The 19832-nt window shown below is 42.0% G+C and overlaps 1 protein-coding gene across 1 annotated transcript in view; it reads right to left on the bottom strand.

Moving 5' to 3' along the window:
* Positions 1 to 18411, bottom strand: part of LOC111971630 (choline transporter-like protein 1) — a 43811-nt gene extending 25400 nt beyond the window's left edge. Inside the window, exons 1-11 of the mRNA XM_070446332.1 lie at positions 18125 to 18411; positions 17642 to 17731; positions 16559 to 16701; positions 14932 to 15068; positions 14726 to 14819; positions 14466 to 14635; positions 13638 to 13727; positions 12762 to 12910; positions 7303 to 7489; positions 4975 to 5143; positions 4485 to 4641 (exon numbers count right to left, since the gene is read on the bottom strand). Coding sequence (XP_070302433.1) covers positions 4485 to 4641; positions 4975 to 5143; positions 7303 to 7489; positions 12762 to 12910; positions 13638 to 13727; positions 14466 to 14635; positions 14726 to 14819; positions 14932 to 15068; positions 16559 to 16701; positions 17642 to 17731; positions 18125 to 18148 — 1410 coding nt within the window. The 5' untranslated portion in view covers positions 18149 to 18411. The remainder of the gene's footprint in view (positions 1 to 4484; positions 4642 to 4974; positions 5144 to 7302; positions 7490 to 12761; positions 12911 to 13637; positions 13728 to 14465; positions 14636 to 14725; positions 14820 to 14931; positions 15069 to 16558; positions 16702 to 17641; positions 17732 to 18124) is intronic.
* Between the last annotated feature and the right edge of the window lie 1421 nt (positions 18412 to 19832).

Raw genomic sequence — 19832 nt, forward strand, 5'->3', positions numbered from 1 at the left:
CACTCATTCATATATCTTTATGTACATATTCTTTATCCCTTTACACTTGTGTGTGTATAAGGTAGTAGGTGTGGAATTGTTAGGTTAGATTACTCGTTGGTTATTACTGCATTGTCGGAACTAGAAGCACAAGCATTTCGCTACACTCGCATTAACATCTGCTAACCATATGTATGTGACAAATAAAATTTGATTTCATTTATTGGTGTCTGGGGTGTCTTTGGCCTGGTTTGCTAACTACCTCTCTCAAAGAGTGCAGTGTATAAAGTCAGAAAATCTGCTGTCTCAGACACTGCCTGTCACCAAGGGAATACCCCAATGCACAATCCTAGGCCCCACACTCTTCACAACAACATAGCTCAGGCAGGAAACTCTCTCATCCATTTATATGCAGATGATAGTCTTATACTCAGTTGGCCCCTCCCTGGATTTTGTGTTAAATGCTCTACAACAAAGCGTTCTTAGTGTCCAACAAGCTTTCTACCTTTAACCTTGTTCTGAACATCTCCAAAACAAAGGTCATGTGGTTTGGTAAGAAGAATGCCCCTCTTCTCACAGGTGTTATTACTACCGCTGAGGGTTTAGAGCTTGAGGTAGTACTTGGGAGTATGGCTAGACGGTGCACTGTCCTTCTCTCAGCACATATCAAAGCTGCAGGCTAAAGTTAAAACTAGACTTGGTTTCCTCTATCGTTATCGCTCCTCTTTCACCCCAGCTGCCAAACTAACCCTGATTCAGATGACCATCCTACCCATGCTAGACTACGGAGACGTAATTTATAGATCGGCAGGTAAGGGTGCTCTCGAGTGGCTAGATGTTCTTTACCATTCAGCCATCAGATTTGCCACCAATGCTCATAATAGGACATATCACTGCACTCTATACTCCTCTGTAAACTGGTCATCTCTGTATACCCGTCGCAAGACCCACTGGTTGATGCTTATTTATAAAACCCTCTTAGGCCTCACTCCCCCCTATCTGAGATATCTACTGCAGCCCTCATCCTCCACATACAACACCCGTTCTGCCAGTCACATTCTGTTAAAGGTCCCCAAAGCACACACATCACTGGGTCGCTCCTCTTTTCAGTTCGCTGCAGCTAGCGACTGGAACGAGCTGCAACAAAACACTTAAACTGGACAGTTTCTCTCTTCATTCAAAACTCAAATCATGGACCCTCTTACTGACAGTTCTGGCTGCTTTGTGTGATGCATTGTTGTCTCTACCTTCTTGCCCTTTGTGCTGTTGTCTGTGCCCAATAATGTTTGTACCATGTTTTGTGCTGCTACCATGTAGTGTTGCTAACATGTTGTGTAGTCATGTGTTGCTGCCTTGCCATGTTGTCATCTTAGGTCTCTCTTTATATAGTGTTGTCTCTCTTGTTGTGATGTGTGTTTTGTCCTATATTTAATTTAATTTTTAATCCCAGGCCCCCGTTCCCGCAGTAGGCATTTTGCCTTTAGGTAGGCCATCATTGTAAATAAGAATTTGTTCTTAACAGATTTGCCCAGTTAAATAAAGGTTCAATAAAATAAATAAGTCAACATGTTGATACTGTATAAGTCAATACAATAAAGGATGTACTCAGCCATCCACAGACTTGGATGTAGATGCTGTATGTCCTTTATCATTCATCTGCGCCTTCAGAATGTATTCACACCCCTCTACTTCTTCCACATTGTGTTACAAAGTGGGATTAAAATGGATTTGTTATTCTGTTTGATAAACAACCCGACATAAAATACTCTAATGTCAAAGTGGAAGAAAAATGAATAAATGTAATACAACAAGTGACTAAATGAGATTAAGACATGAAGGTCAGCAAATGTAATGGACTGTTGTTTCTCTTTGCTTGGTCTTTTACCAAATAGGGCTATCTTCTGTATACCACCCCTACCTTGTCACAACACAACTGCTTGGCTCAAACACATTAAGGGAAGAAATGTCACAAATTAACTTTTAACAAGTCACACCTGTTAATTGAAATGCATTCCAGGTGACTACCTCATGAAGCTGGCTGAGAGACTGACAAGAATTCTGTCATCAAGGCAAAGGGTGGCTACTTTGAAGAATCTCAAATATATTTAGATTTGTTTAACACTTTTTGGTTACTACATTATTCCATGTGTTATTACATAGTTTTGATGTCTTCACAATTATTATAGAAAAAATAAAGAAAAACCCTTGAATGAGAAGGTGTGTCCAAACTTTTGACTGGCGCAGCCAGTGTCGCAACGCAGGCACACACACACAACACACACACACCACGAACACACACACGAGCACCAGCACACACACACACACATGATGACACCCGACACAACGAGGGAACAACAACACAATCCCAAATGCCATCGTCTGGTTAGCACACCATAGGTGTCACATATCCTATTTGACACGCCACATTTGGCACGGCAGACACACATCCCCGCTGTGATTGGGTGCAGATATGCACACCGAACGGACAACACACAGCACACATTTGCGCGCTGTCAAGTACAGCCACACAACGGCGGAGGGCGCATGTCCGGACAGGCTGGCAGCACAGACACACACAGAACTAGCGGGGATGGCACTGAAATAAATACATCCTGAATGTGATTTTTTATTAGATTTGAGGTGTTTAGTCCCAGCTGAGTACATTGTTAGAAAAATCATGCTTGTGGTGTGCCAGCGAGTTACAGCTGTTAGTCTTTATGGGTAAGTCTCTAAGAGCTTTTAAAACCTGGATTGTCATAGATTTTCAAGCCAATTTAAGTCATAACTGTAACTAGGCCACTCAGGAACATTCAATGTCGTCTTGGTAAGTAACTCCAGTGTATATTTGGCCTTGCGTTTTAGGTTATTGTCCTGCTGAATGGTGTATTTGTCTCTCAGTGCCTGTTGCAAAGCAGACTGAACCAGGTTTTCCTGGTCATTAGGTTTTATGCAGTGTCTATTACATTGTCCAAACGCACGGTCGCTTTACCACAATAACATTTTCACAAATGCCTTACTCTACGCCATTCCCAAATATTCTATGCAAGTATGAAAATAACCATATCTAAGTGGTCGCTTGTCAGAAAATGTAAACAAAAGATATCATATTCTTCCTGGGGGTGTATATGAACAGATTTTTATAAGATTTCATGTTGCTAAAACACTGTCACATCCTCTTTGAGGGACTGTCAGTGACTGACATAGGAGGAAGGTGTTAACCCAAAAAATGATTAATTAATTCAAGGTTTATACAAATATGTTCATTCAATAGAGAATTGTCCATATTGTTAAAAAAGTTACAGACTATGTACTAGACCTTACCAGCAGCGTGTAGTCCTTACCTTGAAATGCTTACTTACAAGTCCTTAACCAACAGTGCAGTTCAAGAAGAGTTAAGAAAATATTTACCAAATAAACTAAAAGTTGAAAATAATAAAAAGTAACAATAACGAGGCTGTATACAGGGGGTAACGTTACCGAGTCAATGTGCGGGGGTACAGGTTAGTTGAGGTAATTTGTACATGTAGGTTGGGGTGAAGTGACTCTGCATAGATAATAAAACAACGAGTAGCAGCAGTGTACAAAACAAATGAGGGGGGTTATCAATGTAAATAGTCTGGTGGCCATTTGATTAATTGTTCAGCAGTCTTATTGCTTGGGGGTAGAAGTTGTTAAGGAGCCTTTTGGTCCTAGACTTGGCGCTCCGGTACCGCTTGCCGTGCGGGAGCAGAGAAAAATTGTCTATAACTTTGGGTGACTGGAGTCTCTGACAATTTTATGGGCTTTCCTCTGACAGGTTTATTACTGGTCATGGTTCTAGAACTCACCGTTGTGTTTTGTATCAAAAAAGTGGGTTGGGTCTCTTTGTATGTAAGGAGAGAACAGCATTTTCTTATGTTAATCTACAAAGCACTCATGCAGAAACTGCCTATGCATCGATCATCATGCTTGTATGACACACTTGAATGTGGGTCAAAAGGGAATTTCCAAATGACCGAACCCGGTCCCAGGCTTGGATAACCCTGGAGGACCATCGGTCTCCACAGAGATGGGTAAAGCTGATTTGAGTTTTTTTGTGCCCTTTATGTGGAACAACTTCCAGAGCTCTCTGAAATGAGATGTTCCGGTCCCCCTTGGTTAGTTCRGAGTAATAGAGGTCTCCGACTGTAGTTGATAAATGTTTTTCTTCATATGTTTTGTAATGTTGTATGTGTTTGATGTATTTATGCCGGAATCATCTGTAAAAGAGACCCTAGTCTCAGTATGAAATCAAATAAAAAGTATATTAAGGTTATAATGTAGAGAACAACGTAATAATTAATTCTATGTGATTTATAATGACATAGTGCAAAGAAAACTACGTTTTGACATTCATTTCGTTGAACCCTTTTGAACTGCCCCGTTTTTCCTCAACATTCTAGAGCAGTACGTGAACACCCTACATACTCTCCCTTTGAACTGGTTGTGGACGTAGGTGACATAGCTGAATGAGATAAAGGACGTACTTTTCCTTTGAGCTGGTTGTGGATGTAGGTGAGGATGAGGCGAGGGATCTCCACCAGGGTGATGATGAAGGAGCCTTTGGCCACGGTGCCCAGGTGGTAGCGGGTCAGACACAGCATAGATGACACRATGGGGGTCATGGGCAGTTCAGATTTATTCCTGATGTCCACCGCGGGACAGAGGAAAAGAAGAAGAGTTGGAAATAGTCAAATTAACTGATACAGGACAGACTTGGGTTTAAGTAGTATTATCCGTACAAATGGACCAATAAGGCAGACACTGTACTGTAGCTAAGATGGGTGTACTTTGCACTTTTGGGACAATTCCATTGGTTCAAATGCACCAGGCAAGCTCAATTAAGTGSAGCTAATGTATTTGACAGAAAAAAWAWMTATATTTTGGACTAAGGTCTGATACGGGATATTTCCAAGTGAACACATCACAAGCATGCCGTTACATGTACTACATTTCATCACAACACTCTCTCCTGACCTTGTGAAGTAGTAGGTGACCACAGCTCCGGCCACGGTCATCTGCTGGCAGGCCAGGATGAACTGACTGATCCAGATGAGGCCCACAGCGTGGTACCACACCATGTACTGGAGTGGGCCTGAAATACGATACTCCACCAGCCCTGCCTCTTCACTCTGCACTGGGCTACCTGTAGGGGTTACACACAGGCAGGGGTAGAGGTCACTCTGCACAGGGCTGCCTGTAGGGGCACACAGCTAAGGTTAGGGRTCAATCTTCTCGTTCTTTACAGGGTTCCCTACAGGCAGGTTTAGGGGTAGGCTGATCTCCTCTGATCTGCAAGGCATTCAAGGATCATGATTTTGTGCCTGGAAAGCTCCAGGTAGATTTTTKGGGGAAAATATTTTAACTCGTAAATTGATTGGAGTCAAATATAAGACAGCAAGATGGCCCCATTTTGCAACAACAAACACTGCAGCACAGATGAGTTTGATGGACCCTCTTTAAAAAAAATGTGATCTAGTTTATCGAACTCTAATCTGAATAACATCCAGGAACAGCTAAAAAGTCAGGCGGAGGGAAATAGTAGACAGACAAATTCGACAAAAACTTGACGCTTTGTTGCAATTGAGGTTTCTCGGGTGGTGGTCTTGTTGATGAGGGAGATCGTGAATGTAGTGGGTAGATTTCAGAGACTTTGTCTTTGACCGTGTGCACGAGCTGCCACCCACAGCACCAGACTGACCCAAGAATCTAAATAAGAGTTGGCGTCGAGTCATGCCACTCTAGCCATGCGCTTTCAGTTCCAAAATGTCCCATGAGTGTGTTAATCACAGTATTAGGAATTAGAACGGCCACGAACCTCCTTATGTTGGTCAACCATGGTTTGCCAGCGCTGTAATAAGATAGTGTGTAAAACAATGCATGTGAAGAATTTATCTACACTGTATGTGTGTTAGCTGGCCAGACAGTAGGTAGAGGAATGTTTCCATAAATGTTTCTAATTAACTGACAATATGCCAACATTCCATTCAAACAATGCAGTCAATCCACAGTCCTACACTGGCTCAAATCAGTTGATGATGGGCCTTAGACAAGTTGTAAATGAAACAAGTACTGATATTGAGCATGGTTACATGCACACAATAAGATGATTATGGTGGATAGTCAGATTAATACAGTGAACAAAAGTATAAACGTAACAATGTCAATGATTTTACTGAKTTACAGTTCATTTAAGGAAATCAGGCAATTTAAATAAATTCATTAGGCCCTAATCTAYGGATTTCACATGACTGGGCAGGCTGGCGTGGTTACACGTGGTCTGCGGTTGTGAAGCCGGTTGGACATACTGCCAAATTCTCTAAAACGACGTTGGAGGCGGGTTATGGTAGAGAAATKARCATTAAAATCTCTGACAACAGCTCTGGTGGACATTCCTGCAGTCAGCATGTCAACTGCACGCTCCATCAAAACTTGAGACATCTGTGTCAATGTGTTGTGTGACAAAACTGCACATTTTAGAGTGGCCTTTTATTGTCCCCAGCACAAGGTGCACCTGTGTAATGATCATGCTGTTTAGTCAGCTTCTTGATATGCCACACCTGTCATGTGGCTGGATTATSTTGGCAAAGTAGAAATGATCACTAACAGGGATGTAAACAAATTTGTGCACAAAATGTTTGAGAAATAAGCTTTTTGTGCRTATGGAGAATTAAGATAGTAATGTAAACACCTTACTCTGCTTATGTCCATACTCTGCCTACTGCCATAATCCGTTTAATATTGAATTATTAGTGTGCATGTAAATGTACTCATAATAGCACTCACAGCTTTCTAAGAAAACTAAATCTGAGACATTTATGGTCCGTTTACATATATATGAGAGGCTATTTATATGACAATATTTGAGGTTGACTATAATTCCACTACATAATTTCTGATGCATCACATACCTTACTTTTATTTTCCTGCATAAGTAAAATGCAGCAAATGCATCAAGTGCCTCTACTGCCATTTATTCTAATTAAACTGGTTTTGGATTTCTCCCTGACCAAGATGGCTGCCATTTTCACCCMATGAAGTGCTTTAATAGGATCTACATCACTAGCAGGATGAAGTGAACCAAACACTCCATACGTACAATATCCAAACTTTCAATAGTAACGCAAGTCCACTACCTTACTCTTTTACGGGGCATAAAATAATTGGAACAAATCTGCATTTTTTTTTTTTATATATCCTCGCCAAAACGGTCTATTTGGATGTAAATATCTCGTTGAAAGGCGAAAATAAAAACATTAACAAAAATGTCTTTCACAATGTGACAGAGTTGTATTCTATTCTGACCTGCGGTTCCGAGGAAAAGGAGCACTCCGAGCCAGGACACCCAGAAGAGCATGAGGCTGAGGAAGGTCCAGAAGGGCTGCAGGGCCAGCAGAGGCAGGTGAGTGAACACCTTGCCCGCCACGTGGAACAGGGTGATGGTCAGTGCCACGCGCTTCCTCATGAAGAACAGCAACAGCAGCAGGATCACCTGAAAATGGTATACACACACAACGTGATGTAGTCGGAAAGTTCAGGCCCCTTCCCCTTTTCCACATTTTGTTACGTTACAGCCCTATTCTAAACTTTATTCAATAAAAAAAATCCATCAACCTACACACAATCCACCATGGTGACAAAGCAAAAACAGGTTTTTAGAAATGTTTATAACAAATAAAACAGAAATACCTTATTTACAGAAGTATTCAGACCCTTTGCTATGAGATTCAAAATTTAACTCGGGTGCATCCTGTTTCCATTGGTCAGCCTTGAGATGTTTCTACAACTTGAYTGGAGATGATTTGGAAAGGAACACACACCTGTCTACATAAGGTCCCACACTTGCAAAAACCAAGCCATGAGGTCGAAGACATTGTCTGTAGCGCTCCGAGACAGGATTATGTTGAGGCACAGAACTGGTGAAAGGTACCAAAACATTTCTGCAACATTGAAAGTCCCCAAGAACACAGTCGCTTCCATCATTCTTAAAATGGAAGAMGTTTGGAAAAACCAAGACTCTTCCTAGAGCTGGCCGCCCAACCATCTCTGCAGCACTCCACCAATCAGGCCTTTATGATAGTGGCCAGACGGAAGCCACTCCTCAGTAAAAAGGCACATGACAGCCCGCTTGGAGTTTGCCAAAAGGCACCTAAAGACTCTCATACAATGAGAAACAAGATTTTCTGGTCTGATGAAACCAAGATTGAACTCTTTGGACTGAATGCCAAGCGTCACATCTGGCAGAAACCTGGCACCATCCCTATGGTGAAGCATGGTGGTGGCAGCATCATGCTGTGGGGATGATTTTCAGCGGCAGGGACTGGGAGACTAGTCAGAATCAAAGGAAAGATGAACGAAGCAAAGTACAGAGAGCTCCTTGATGAAAACCTGCTCCAGAGCAGACAACGASCYTAAGCACACAGTCAAGAAAACCCAGGAGTGGTGTCGGGACAATTTCCCTGAGTGGCCCAGCCAGAGCCCGGACTTGAACCCGATCAAACATCTCTGGAGACCTGAAAATAGCTGTGCAGCGATGCTCCCCTTCCAACCTGACAGAGCTTGAGAGGATCTGCAGAGAAGAATGGGAGTAACTCCCCAAATACAGGTGTGCCAAGCTTGTAGCCTCATACCCAAAAAGACTCAAGGCAGTAATCCCTGCCAACGGTGCTTCAACAAAGTAYTGAGTAAAGGGTCTGAATACTTATGTAAATGCTGTGCTTAATTTGATCCGGATCTGGCACATCTCGAGGCATGATTTTTTTCTCTCCACTTTTTGCAATGTAAAGATCATAACAAAAAGCAATCTAAGTTAAATATTTGTTCATTCTCCTGCCCCCACAAAAAAAAAAACGAATGTGAAAAAGTTTATTTTCAGCCCGGGCCTAATATTCTAAGAGTTGATTCAGGTTGGGCCGATCCCGGTTTATGGTTTGCGTAACACTGTAACCWGTTTGAGACCAACGCGTGGCCGTGGCTGTGTGAGGAGCGCGCCAGTATCCCTCACATAACTACAATGAAATTAACATTTTATGATCTCTCTCCCTCTCGCTGTTCTGATAGACACGAGCCTGCAAGTCATCTCTCCATTGTTGCACATCATTTCAGCACCCTTGATAAATTGAAATAAAATTAGCCAAAATTTATAGAATTACTGCAGTCTGTCAGAAATAAAAGGAAATCATTCAGAATAGCCTACTACACCATGAAAAGGCCTAGAATTTAGCCACAGAGGATCAATAACGTATTTATTTTTTCATTTTTCATTGTCTAGCTGTGGATTGTAGCGCAATAACAAGGAATAGCCTACCGCCGGGAACACGCAGCAAATCTGTCAGTGAAAAAACAGCATGCCAGACAAAACAGGCCTTTCGCAGYATTTCAAATACAATCGAGGGAAAACACAGGTTGGAAAGCAAATGGCTCCTGCTGAAAATAGAAGACTATCCTGAAGGCTACCAAAATATTGGGTAACTTCCAAATATTGTTTTACAAGTGAGATAGGCTTTTGGCACAAGCGCATCTGCCATCACCAGCGAGTGAGCTGTGCATTATTGGGCAAGTCAGTGAAACTGGAAAGCAYTTTTAGCACTATAATTTCTTCCTCACATTGTAGCCTACAATGTCTCCACACACCTAGGCCTAGGCTAATGATGGATTCAATACAATATTGTACCAAAGTCTCCAGTCATGTAAAATGATGTAGAATTGCATGAAATGCGTTTATAAAAGAGCTGATTTTTAGTAGCCTAGGGTTTGGGGAAAATGTTCCCAATGTGTGCACCTTCTGCAAGTACCTCTACTCTACTGCTCTATGCCACTACACAAATGCGATTAGCATGCAATGCTTTATTAAAAAGCAAAATAGTACCTCAGAGCTCCCCAGGTCACCCCCCTCTTGTGCTCACTTTTTGTTCCGGCACCTCCCGATTTACAAATTAAGACCTGTGTAAATGTGATATTTCATTTTTTATATATTTTTTTTTATGTGAAAAAATGTCTAAAAACCTGTATTTGCTTTGTCATTATGGGGTATTGTGTGTAGATTGATGAGGGACCATTTAAAAAAAAATCTATTTTAGAATAAAGGCTGTAACGTAAGAAAATGTGGAAAGAGTCAAGAGGTCTGAATACCTTCAGAATGCACTGTATGCTGGTTATCAGTTATAGGATAGGGATGTGAATACATTTACTCAGTGCTAGTTATCAAATGAAGATAGGAGTATGTAGGAATGCAGTGTTTTCCACTAGTGCCGACCATCTGCTTAAACAGCAGATTACAGACTCATTTTCAGCCGGCTACTTTTTCGCACTTAAATTCACAAGGCTACTTTTCAATTTTAAATAAARTTGTAGAGAAGTACAGATCAGGGTTATAAAAAAGTATCCGAAACTTTTGAACATCCCACGGAGAACCATTAAATCCATTATAAAAAAATTGAAAGAATATGGCACCACAACAAACCTGCCAAGAGAGGGCCGCCCACCAAAACTCACAGACCAGACAAGGAGGGCATTAATCAGAGGCAACAAAGAGACCAAAGAYAACCCTGAAGGAGCTGCAAAGCTCCCCAGCGGAGATTGGAGTATCTGTCCACAGGACCACTTTAAGCCATACACTCCACAGAGCTGGGCTTTACAGAAGAGTGGCCAGAAAAAGGCCATTGCTTAAAGAAAAAAATAAGCAAACACATTTGGTGTTCACCAAAAGGCATGTGRGAGACTCCCCAAACATATGGAAGAAAGTACTCTGGTCAGATGAGACTAAAATGTAGCTTTTGGGCCATCAAGGAAAACGCTGTCTGGCGCAAACGCAACACCTCTTATCACCCCGAGAACACCATCCCCACAGTGAAGCATGGTGGTGGCAGCGTCATGCTGTGGGGAAGTTTTTCCATCGGCAGGGACTGGGAAACTGGTCAGAATTGAAGGACTGATGGGTGGCGCTAAATACAGGGAAGTTCTTGAGGGAAACCTGTTTCAGTCTTCCAGAGACTTGACACTGGGACRGAGGTTTGCCTTCCAGCAGGACAATGACCCWAAGCATACTGCTAAAGCAACACTCGAGTRGTTTAAGGGAAACATTTAAATGTCTTGGAATGGCCTAGTCAAAGACCAGACCTCAATCCAATTGAGAATCTGTGCTATGACTTAAAGATCGCTGTACACCAGCGGAACCCATCCAACTTGAAGGAGCTGGCAAAAATCCCATTGGCTAGATGTGCCAAGCTTATAGAGACATACCCCAAGAGACTAACAGCTGTAATTGCTGCAAAAGGTGGCTCTACAAAGTATTGACTTTGGGGGGGTGAACAGTTAAGCACCGTCAAGTTCTGTTTGGTCTTATTTCTTGTGTTGTTTCACAAGAAAAAATATTTTGCATCTTCAAAGTGGTAGGCATGTTGTGTAAATCAAATGATACAAACCGCCCCAAAAAATCTATTTTAATTCCAGGTTGTAAGGCAACAAAATAAGAAAAATGCCAAGGGGGTGAATACTTTCACAAGCCACTGTAGAATCCTATACATCCCACCTCGCRCACAGCAACAGTGCCTGGACCACAKCAACAGTGCCTGGAGTGTTGTKCACACTGAGTGAAGTTCTGAAATATACATTTTTAGAAGTGCACAGGCATAGAAGTTGGTTGAATTTACCCAAAAGTGTACTAGTGTGACTTAGACCTCATGTTTTTGGGCTATTTACATCGTTTTGTTCACAYACACTAGGTTGTTCATCTGCTACCAGCAAAAGGATGTCAGAGAATCTTTTCTCTCAGACAAACAGAAATGTGAATCCCAACATTACCACGGTAAAGGCCCGCCCCTTAAAGTGGCAGCTGAAAATGTTTGTCTCAGATGTGAGTCATATATTAGAGGGTACATTGATTGTATTTCATTGAGCATGGAACACCCCAAAAAACTTTTATTCATAAACTTGAGTAATTTATCATAAAACACTCTTCTTCAAATAATTTAATTGTGTGCTCCTTGTAAAACATGTCAGCGTAGAGCCGTGAATTTGCACGTCCCAGGTAATGTAGCCTAAGTGTTAACGAGGAGTCAAAATCAACTTACACTGTATATGAACAATAAGGCTAACAGACACCTTTCATTTATTTTTCAAGATAACGTGGGCATTGGGCTATTTACATTTTTCTGTGTGAATAAAATACATAATTTGACGAACATACATTGTGGCATTTCATAGCTTGCAGTAAAACTGTAAATAAGACTGCGATCTCAAGAGGAAACAGGTTAAATGTTTAAAAAATAAATAATAATAATGGCATTAGAATGTACCACCGGCCAGCAAAATATAATTCTGCAACAACAACAAAAAATAGGTACATGTGGAAAACACTGATTCGGAATGGTGGGGCGGCAGGTAGCCGCGCGGTTAAGAGCTTTGGGCCAGTAGCTGAAAGGTCGCTGGTTCAATATCCCCGAGCCCACTACGTGAAAAATCTGTAAGAGTGTCGGCTAAATGTCTAAAATGTAAATGTGGGTCAGGTCATATCTGTCTGTGTTACAGAAGAAACTATGGCTTTTATAGTTGCAGAATCAAGACACGTTTTTGCAAAAAAGCGTTGGTCAGGTTTTCCAGTTTTCCAGACTTAAAGCTTGCCTGTCTCTGTCAACATCAGGCTTTTTCTTGTTACTGAAAGAGCAAATACACAGTACAATATAAACCCTCCATGCACTCTCACAACACACCTTACCCATATAAAACAGGAATCACAACACATGGCGACAAGCACACAAACGTACCGTGAAGACAGTGGCAAAGATGGCGTAGACCAGCAGAGCTTGGACGTTGTCTGTGGCCACCTGCTGTTGGGGTGTTGGGGAGGTACCAGTCTGGTCGGTCAGATTTGTCCTGTGGTCCACGTAGAGCCACCACAGAACCCCGGTCCCACCTGAAACACACAGTTCATTTGGCTTCCTGACTTTCATACTGTTACTACTTCTTATTGAGCTCCCTACAATGTTTATCCGGAGAGCAGTTGTAAAAATGTTTATCCGGAGAGCAGTTGTAAAATTGTTTATCCGGAGAGCAATTGTAAAAAAACATATCCGGACAGCAGTTGTAAAAAAAAATATCCGGAGAGCAGTTGTAAAAAAAAATATCCGGAGAGCAGTTGTAAAAAAAAATATCCGGAGAGCAGTTGTAAAAAAAAATATCCGGAGAGCAGTTGTAAAAAAAAATATCCGGAGAGCAGTTGTAAAAAAAAATATCCGGAGAGCAGTTGTAAAAAGAAATATCCGGAGAGCAGTTGTAAAAAGAAATATCCGGAGAGCAGTTGTAAAAAAAGATATATACGGAGAGCAGTTGTAAAAACATTATCCGGAGAACAGTTATAAAACATTATCTGGAGATGGTAATTCCTCACTGCAGGGACAATGGATTGTGAGGAGAGAGGCTCATTCTGGTCCATGCTCAATTTTTGCAGTGTGTTTTTGCAAGCAATCTAATTTTGTGAGGTAAAATTTATTTGAACTCACATTTCACAATCTGACATAATGGTAGGTGACCTTTTAGGCTTTACAATAGAAGTGTGCTATAATACAGGTTTCTTCATACATTTTTAAGCACTACAGAATGAAGTAAGAGACGTTTGAGAGCCAAATGAACGGGAAGCTTACCTATAGAGCCCAGAACCACGAGGGCGGTGAGTATCCAGACCAGCACGACAGAGATGTAGCGAATCACCACCATCAGGATTATGGAGAGGACTAGAGGATAGAAATAAAAGAGATGAAACGATGCCATTGTCATGACAAAAAATGCCTTATTATTGTATAACGGCTATATTTATTGAAACATACGGCATAATTGTGTGATGTTTCATGTACATTTAAGGGGGGGGACACACACGACTACTTCTTTTGGATGCCAGCGCTCTACAGTGCAACCTTCTTACTCGTATATGCGCTTAATTATTTTGCTGTGCGACCTGGAATTTTCATTTAGTGCGCCTAGAATGAAAATCACCCAGATGATAATTGTTGCAATAATTAGGGTACTTCACTGCACTGCAGCCTGAGTACCATGGAGAATACACTGAGCGCAGATTCATGACGGTCATGCTTGCACTATTACTACAAAGAAAACAGCTTGTTACCTCAAATATTCTCCATTGTGCTCCTACATGTCTACGTGTGCTCCTAAATCGTTCTCCTAAATTTCAGTGTGCTCCTAAATTTCTGTGTGTGCTCCTAAATGTTTCTACTTTTAAAAAAGGTCAGCGTAGAGACCTGTATGCCGTCAGCTCTCCTGGAGACATTTCCTGTTATGATTTCCTGACCCTGTCTCAGGAAACACAACTTTCTACGTGGAGAGCAGAGGCCTCTTTGGCACAATTAAATCAAGCAGTACACAGAGAGAGAAGTCATTTAGGATATACACAATAATGCTTTACGAGGCTATACAGACAGCTAGAACATAAAATTCCACTTTAGGATGTACAGTACCTAGAGCCAGCACGCATAGGCCCATGATGATCTCCTTGCTGGCCATCACCCCGGCGATGACCCTGTGCAGCATGCTGTTGTCACTGACGAAGGTGACGAAGGCCTCAGCGAACTGGGCATAGCAGGAGATGTCCACAGGAGTGCAGCGGTGGAACACCGGGAGAGAATTACTGCACAAGGGGAGAGGATGGGGAAATGGTATCATCAGCATAGTCTCGCTAGTGTGTAAGTCTCGCTAGTGTGTAAAAAAAGGACTGTACCTTGGTGGCACGGGGAGTTTGGGGCACTTTTTGGATCTCTCTCCGTGGCTTGGATACTTGGAGACTGGGATGTCGTACGAGCAGAGCTCCGACCCTATGCAAAGAGGAGAAATAGGAAATAAACATTGCGTAATTCATTTCCACACTGTGGAAATGACCAATGAATACATGCATACAGTACGGATTAGAGCAGGAGGAACGCGCACCATTTTGCAGCGCAAACTTTTTGACGTCAGTGTACGTCTTGAGCTCTATGTCTGGACACCTGGACACACAGAGGGCCATGGACTTGATCTTCCTGTTCAGGATGTCAATGTTGCAGGGGTCCAGGAAGAAGACATACCTGGAAAAGGTCAAAGAACAGGACTTCAATNTGGACACACAGAGGGCCATGGACTTGATCTTCCTGTTCAGGATGTCAATGTTGCAGGGGTCCAGGAAGAAGACATACCTGGAAAAGGTCAAAGAACAGGACTTCAATTAGGATGGAGGGAAGTAGAAAAACATCCTGAAAAAGAGTGAGATGGAGTGTATTGGTCAATGGCACATGCTCCTTGAAGGAAGCCAAGAGCCCAAGTAAGACAGAACTAAACATCTGCAAATTTGAGTAACATCCTTGAATGTTCCCTTCCATCTTGCAATACAATAAATTGCACATTTTCCTAAGTATAGTTTCATAGTAGACTTTGTGATGTAGGTTGTGTAAAATGTGATGTGGGATACAGCTTATCAAACAGTCCAATCTCTGTAGCCAAAACGCCCCTGCTGCCCCTCACTCAAAACGTCAATGGGCAACCAGCCCAGCTTTTGAAACAAAGCCCATTGTCTCACTGAAACTGTTCCTAGAGACTGCTAGAATGGAAACTTACTGGACGAGCAGCTCAAAAAAAAGAAAGTTGAATCATGTTTGAATAATCTATTCGAATATCTTCCAAAAAAAAAAAGAACACGGGCGTGAATTAATGCAAAACATTGCTGCACTCAGGCTGCATGTGAAATGGCACCCTATTCCCTAGTGCACTATTATTGACCCCAGCTCTRGTCAAAAAGAGTGCACTATATAGAGAATAGGGTGCCATTTCAGACCCACATCAGTCTTTTCTGACCACAGGTAACAAGAAGTGAGTATAGTAAGATTTAGAGTAAAGTGTCCTACAGTAACACCCTGTGCTGGCAAGATAATTAAGCAAGAAGGCATGRGGGGGTGTGGTATATGGCCAATATACCACGGCTAAGGGCTGTTCTATCRCACGACAACGCGGAGTGCCTGGATACAACCCGTAGCCATATACCACAAACCCCCGAGGTGCCTTATTGCTATTATAAACTGATTACCCACATAASTAGAGCAGTAAAAATAAATGTTTTGTCATACCCGTGGTAATCAGCATTCAGGGCTCGAACCCCCCAGTTTATAATCCTCTGTAACCCACTGATCTCAGTGGTTAACCCATCAACAAAACAAATGCGCATCCAAGCTTTAACAGGCCKTGCATYAGATGAGCAAGAGAGTATAAGTGGCAAACTGGATTTCCAAATGATGAAATCCATGTTTGTGCACCGGTAATGTTAAATGGCGTGTGTTAAACTACCACAACAAAGGCTTGTCGATTGTGGGGAGGAAGAGGGAGAGAGTTAGCCTGGTTAAATCACACTGAACAATGGCGAAGGCCACGTTCTGTCTGGTTTAACCAGGCTAGGAGAGAGGAGTCATAACCTGCTGAGCCTACATTGTCATGGGACTGGACAGCTCGACCAAAACATAGTTATTACTTTGCTATATACATGATAGGCATCCATCTCGAGATGTTCCACATTTCCAAYGCGACTTACTTGTTGTCGGTCTGATCCCGGCCACTGAGCTCGACCCCCTCGATCTTGCCATTCTTCTGACCGCAGGTGTTACCGTAGCTGTCGTAGCCAGAGATGAGCCTGGATGCAGCTCCCGTGGAAATGGAGAAACCAGCGATACAGGCCTACAGGGGAAGCAGCTTCCATTAATAACAATATCACCATCATGACAATGTACACACCAAAAATATCAGGGTAGCACTGAACTATGCTGGTAAATACAATAATCAGTGTGTAGTGCCTTTTGCTTAAAAAAAAACAGAAGCTTTGGTTCCGAATTCAAGGTCCAGTTGGTGAGGACAGAGAGGAAGAGGCGAAGCGAGAGGGATAACTGGGCCCAAAGTCTGTCTTCKCCAGCATGTGACGTTTTTGTATGGAGGTTAATGAGTGTCAAATGTCATTAACAAAAAAAAATTATGCTTATTTGCTCGAATATACGTTTTGTAATAATTAGGTTGTTATGTGTACTTATATAATTAGGCCACGTTACATCCCGGCAACTATTAAGAGTTCTGCCTGGTAGTCACTAATTAACACAGCCACAAAGTCATAAATCCTGCCTATTTCTACAATTTTTCTTCTTCAAATGTGATTTTAAACCTCATCCTTAACCACACTGCTAACCGTATGCCCAACCCTAAACCTTAAATTAAGACTAAAACACAAATGTTTGTTTTCATGAATGTTTACGATACCCTTTGTGGCTGTGGTAACTTGTGCTCATTCACACGCGTATCTGCCCCCTCATTGGCTAGAATGGTCCCACCTGATCTTGCCTCCTCCTGACTGCTTTCCATTTTTGAAGACATGTATTTTCATTAGAGCCGCCACTAGAGTATCTGGTCAATATAATCGATCATCTGTTGTGAGGAGCAACTGAACAAATGTCCAGTCGACTGCAGTCTAAAGTTCATGACCTTTGATGACACGGTTGTTGTAAAAGTCATGCAGTCCCAAGTCGGACACTTTTTATAATAACGTGACCAGGGTTAGTCAACGTCTTGACAAAAGCGATCCGCTCGAACGCGCCCATKGTGGTCTACAAAGAAATCACAACTAACTCACCATTCCGATACAGAACAATGYGAATATGATGAGCCATGGAATATCCGTGCAGCTTCGATCCTCCAATGGTTTCCACTCGCGCTGCTTTTGCTAACAAATAAAATTGAGAAACAATCAAAATCGTCATCTGTGAACACCTGGTGCATGCGCGAAACTGGTTTAACCTGGCGTGCTTTTTTGTTGTTGCTCAAGTCAGTTTTTCCACACACAGCAACTACTGTACTGTAATTGACTAAATAACTTAGTTTCACCCAAATTAACATGCACGCGTCTTTTTACACACGGAAGTAGCCCGTTGTTTAAAACGTAAGCAACTATGGCTTACTACATATAGTACAAGACAACGCCTCGAAAGATCTACAGTCGACAACAACGTGTACGTGTTCGTAGCTAAATGGATATCCCAAAACAGATAATGTTAGCAACAAATCCAAAAATGTCTAGCTAGTTAGTTTTGTCTTAAATATCCCGAACCCCGATTACCTCTGAACTGCCACAGCATCCCATTGTTAACAGGCGATTTAGGGAGTGACTGGAACTTCCAAAACACCACAATCGTTTAAGTTTCAAGTGCCCGCCTCACTTCCTTGCCTGTATTTTACACTGCGCTTCTAAACAGATTAGTTGTTTAGCAAACTCTTCYCCTCAGCTGCATCCATGGCCTCTATTGATAATACGGAATACTTCGCAAGGATGTGTATGCATATCCTACTTTTTACTGCAGGTAAAAAGCAGGAAGAGTTCAACTTTCCTTATGACCGAGGCGGAAGTGTCGCTGCAATCACACGTTTTTTTATAATATTATTTTGTGGCACTGGGTACACTTTCACTGTAGGCTATACGTTGGACGCAATTGTACCCCCACTGAAAACCCATTGACATTAAAACCGTGAAAACCCCAAAGAGTTTATTGCAGACATTCACCTTATGGAAATAAATGTTTCTATTCAAATGCATGTTCTTATGACATGAATACAAGTTGCAGAATTTGCTAACGGCTTTAAATAAAACATGTTTTTTTTTGTAGTATTTTGAAATGTTAGAGTGTTGGTGGACACAGACTTTAGTTATCCAAGAAACAAATGTGCTTTTGTTTATTTTKGCAAATAAAAACGTTCAGCTACTACAGGGCATAACAAAAGCACCATAAACTTCCAGCAAGAACCTCAGTGATAATGGCACTGACCATCCAGAGCCATTTGTAATGAGCATATCAAAGTCAACTGACAATTCAGTGTGAAAGGCAATTCTAATCCCACTGCCCTGAGTGATGACAGCATCTCATGATTTCATTCTGAAAGCAACACTCTAATCGGTGATGATTCACACAGAAACCTCGCCTGGTTGCTGTCTCCGTTCTGCTATTAGACAGAATGTTCATATTTGAAGATTTCCGAAAGGCAGTCTCTTTGGCAAATGACGGGGAATGTCAAGGAGGGAATGTTAGCTACAAAGACTGGTATCCAGACTAACACAAACATGGTGACATTTCTTTTTTCACCTTTATTTAACCAGTTGAGAACAAGTTCTCATTTACAACTGCGACCTGCGCAAGATAAAGCAAAGCAGCAGTGGCAACACAAACAACAACACATGGAATAAACAAACGTACAGTCAATAACACAATAGAAATAAATTTATTATAGTGTGTGCAAATGAGGTAAGATTAGGGAGGTAAGGCAATAAATAGGCCTTAGTGGCGAAGTAATTTCAATTTAGCAATTAAACACTGGAGTGATAGATGTGCAGAAGGTGAATGTGCAAGTAGAGATACTGGGTGCAAAGGAGCAAAAAAAAATATAACAATGTGGGGTTGAGGTAGTTGGATGGCCTATTTACCGATGGGCTATGTACAGGTGCAATGATCTGTGAGCTACTCTGACAGCTGATGCTTTAAGTTAGTGGGAGAGATGAGTCTCCAACTCAGGGATTTTTGCAATTCGTTCCAGTCATTGGCAGCAGAGAACTGGAAGGAAAGGCAGCCAAAGGAGGAATTGGCTTTGGGGTGCCCAGTGAAATATACCTGCTGGAGCGCGTGCTACGGGTGGTGCTACTATGGTGACCAGTGAGCTGAGATAAGGTGGGGGCTTTACCTAGTAAAGACTTTTATTAGATGACCTGGAGCCAGTGGGTTTGGCGACGAATATGAAGCGAGGGCCAGCCAACGAGAGCATACAGGTCGCAGTGGTGG

The sequence above is a fragment of the Salvelinus sp. IW2-2015 genome, linkage group LG13 (genome assembly GCF_002910315.2).
Source record: "Salvelinus sp. IW2-2015 linkage group LG13, ASM291031v2, whole genome shotgun sequence".
Classification (NCBI taxonomy): Eukaryota; Metazoa; Chordata; class Actinopteri; order Salmoniformes; family Salmonidae; genus Salvelinus; species Salvelinus sp. IW2-2015.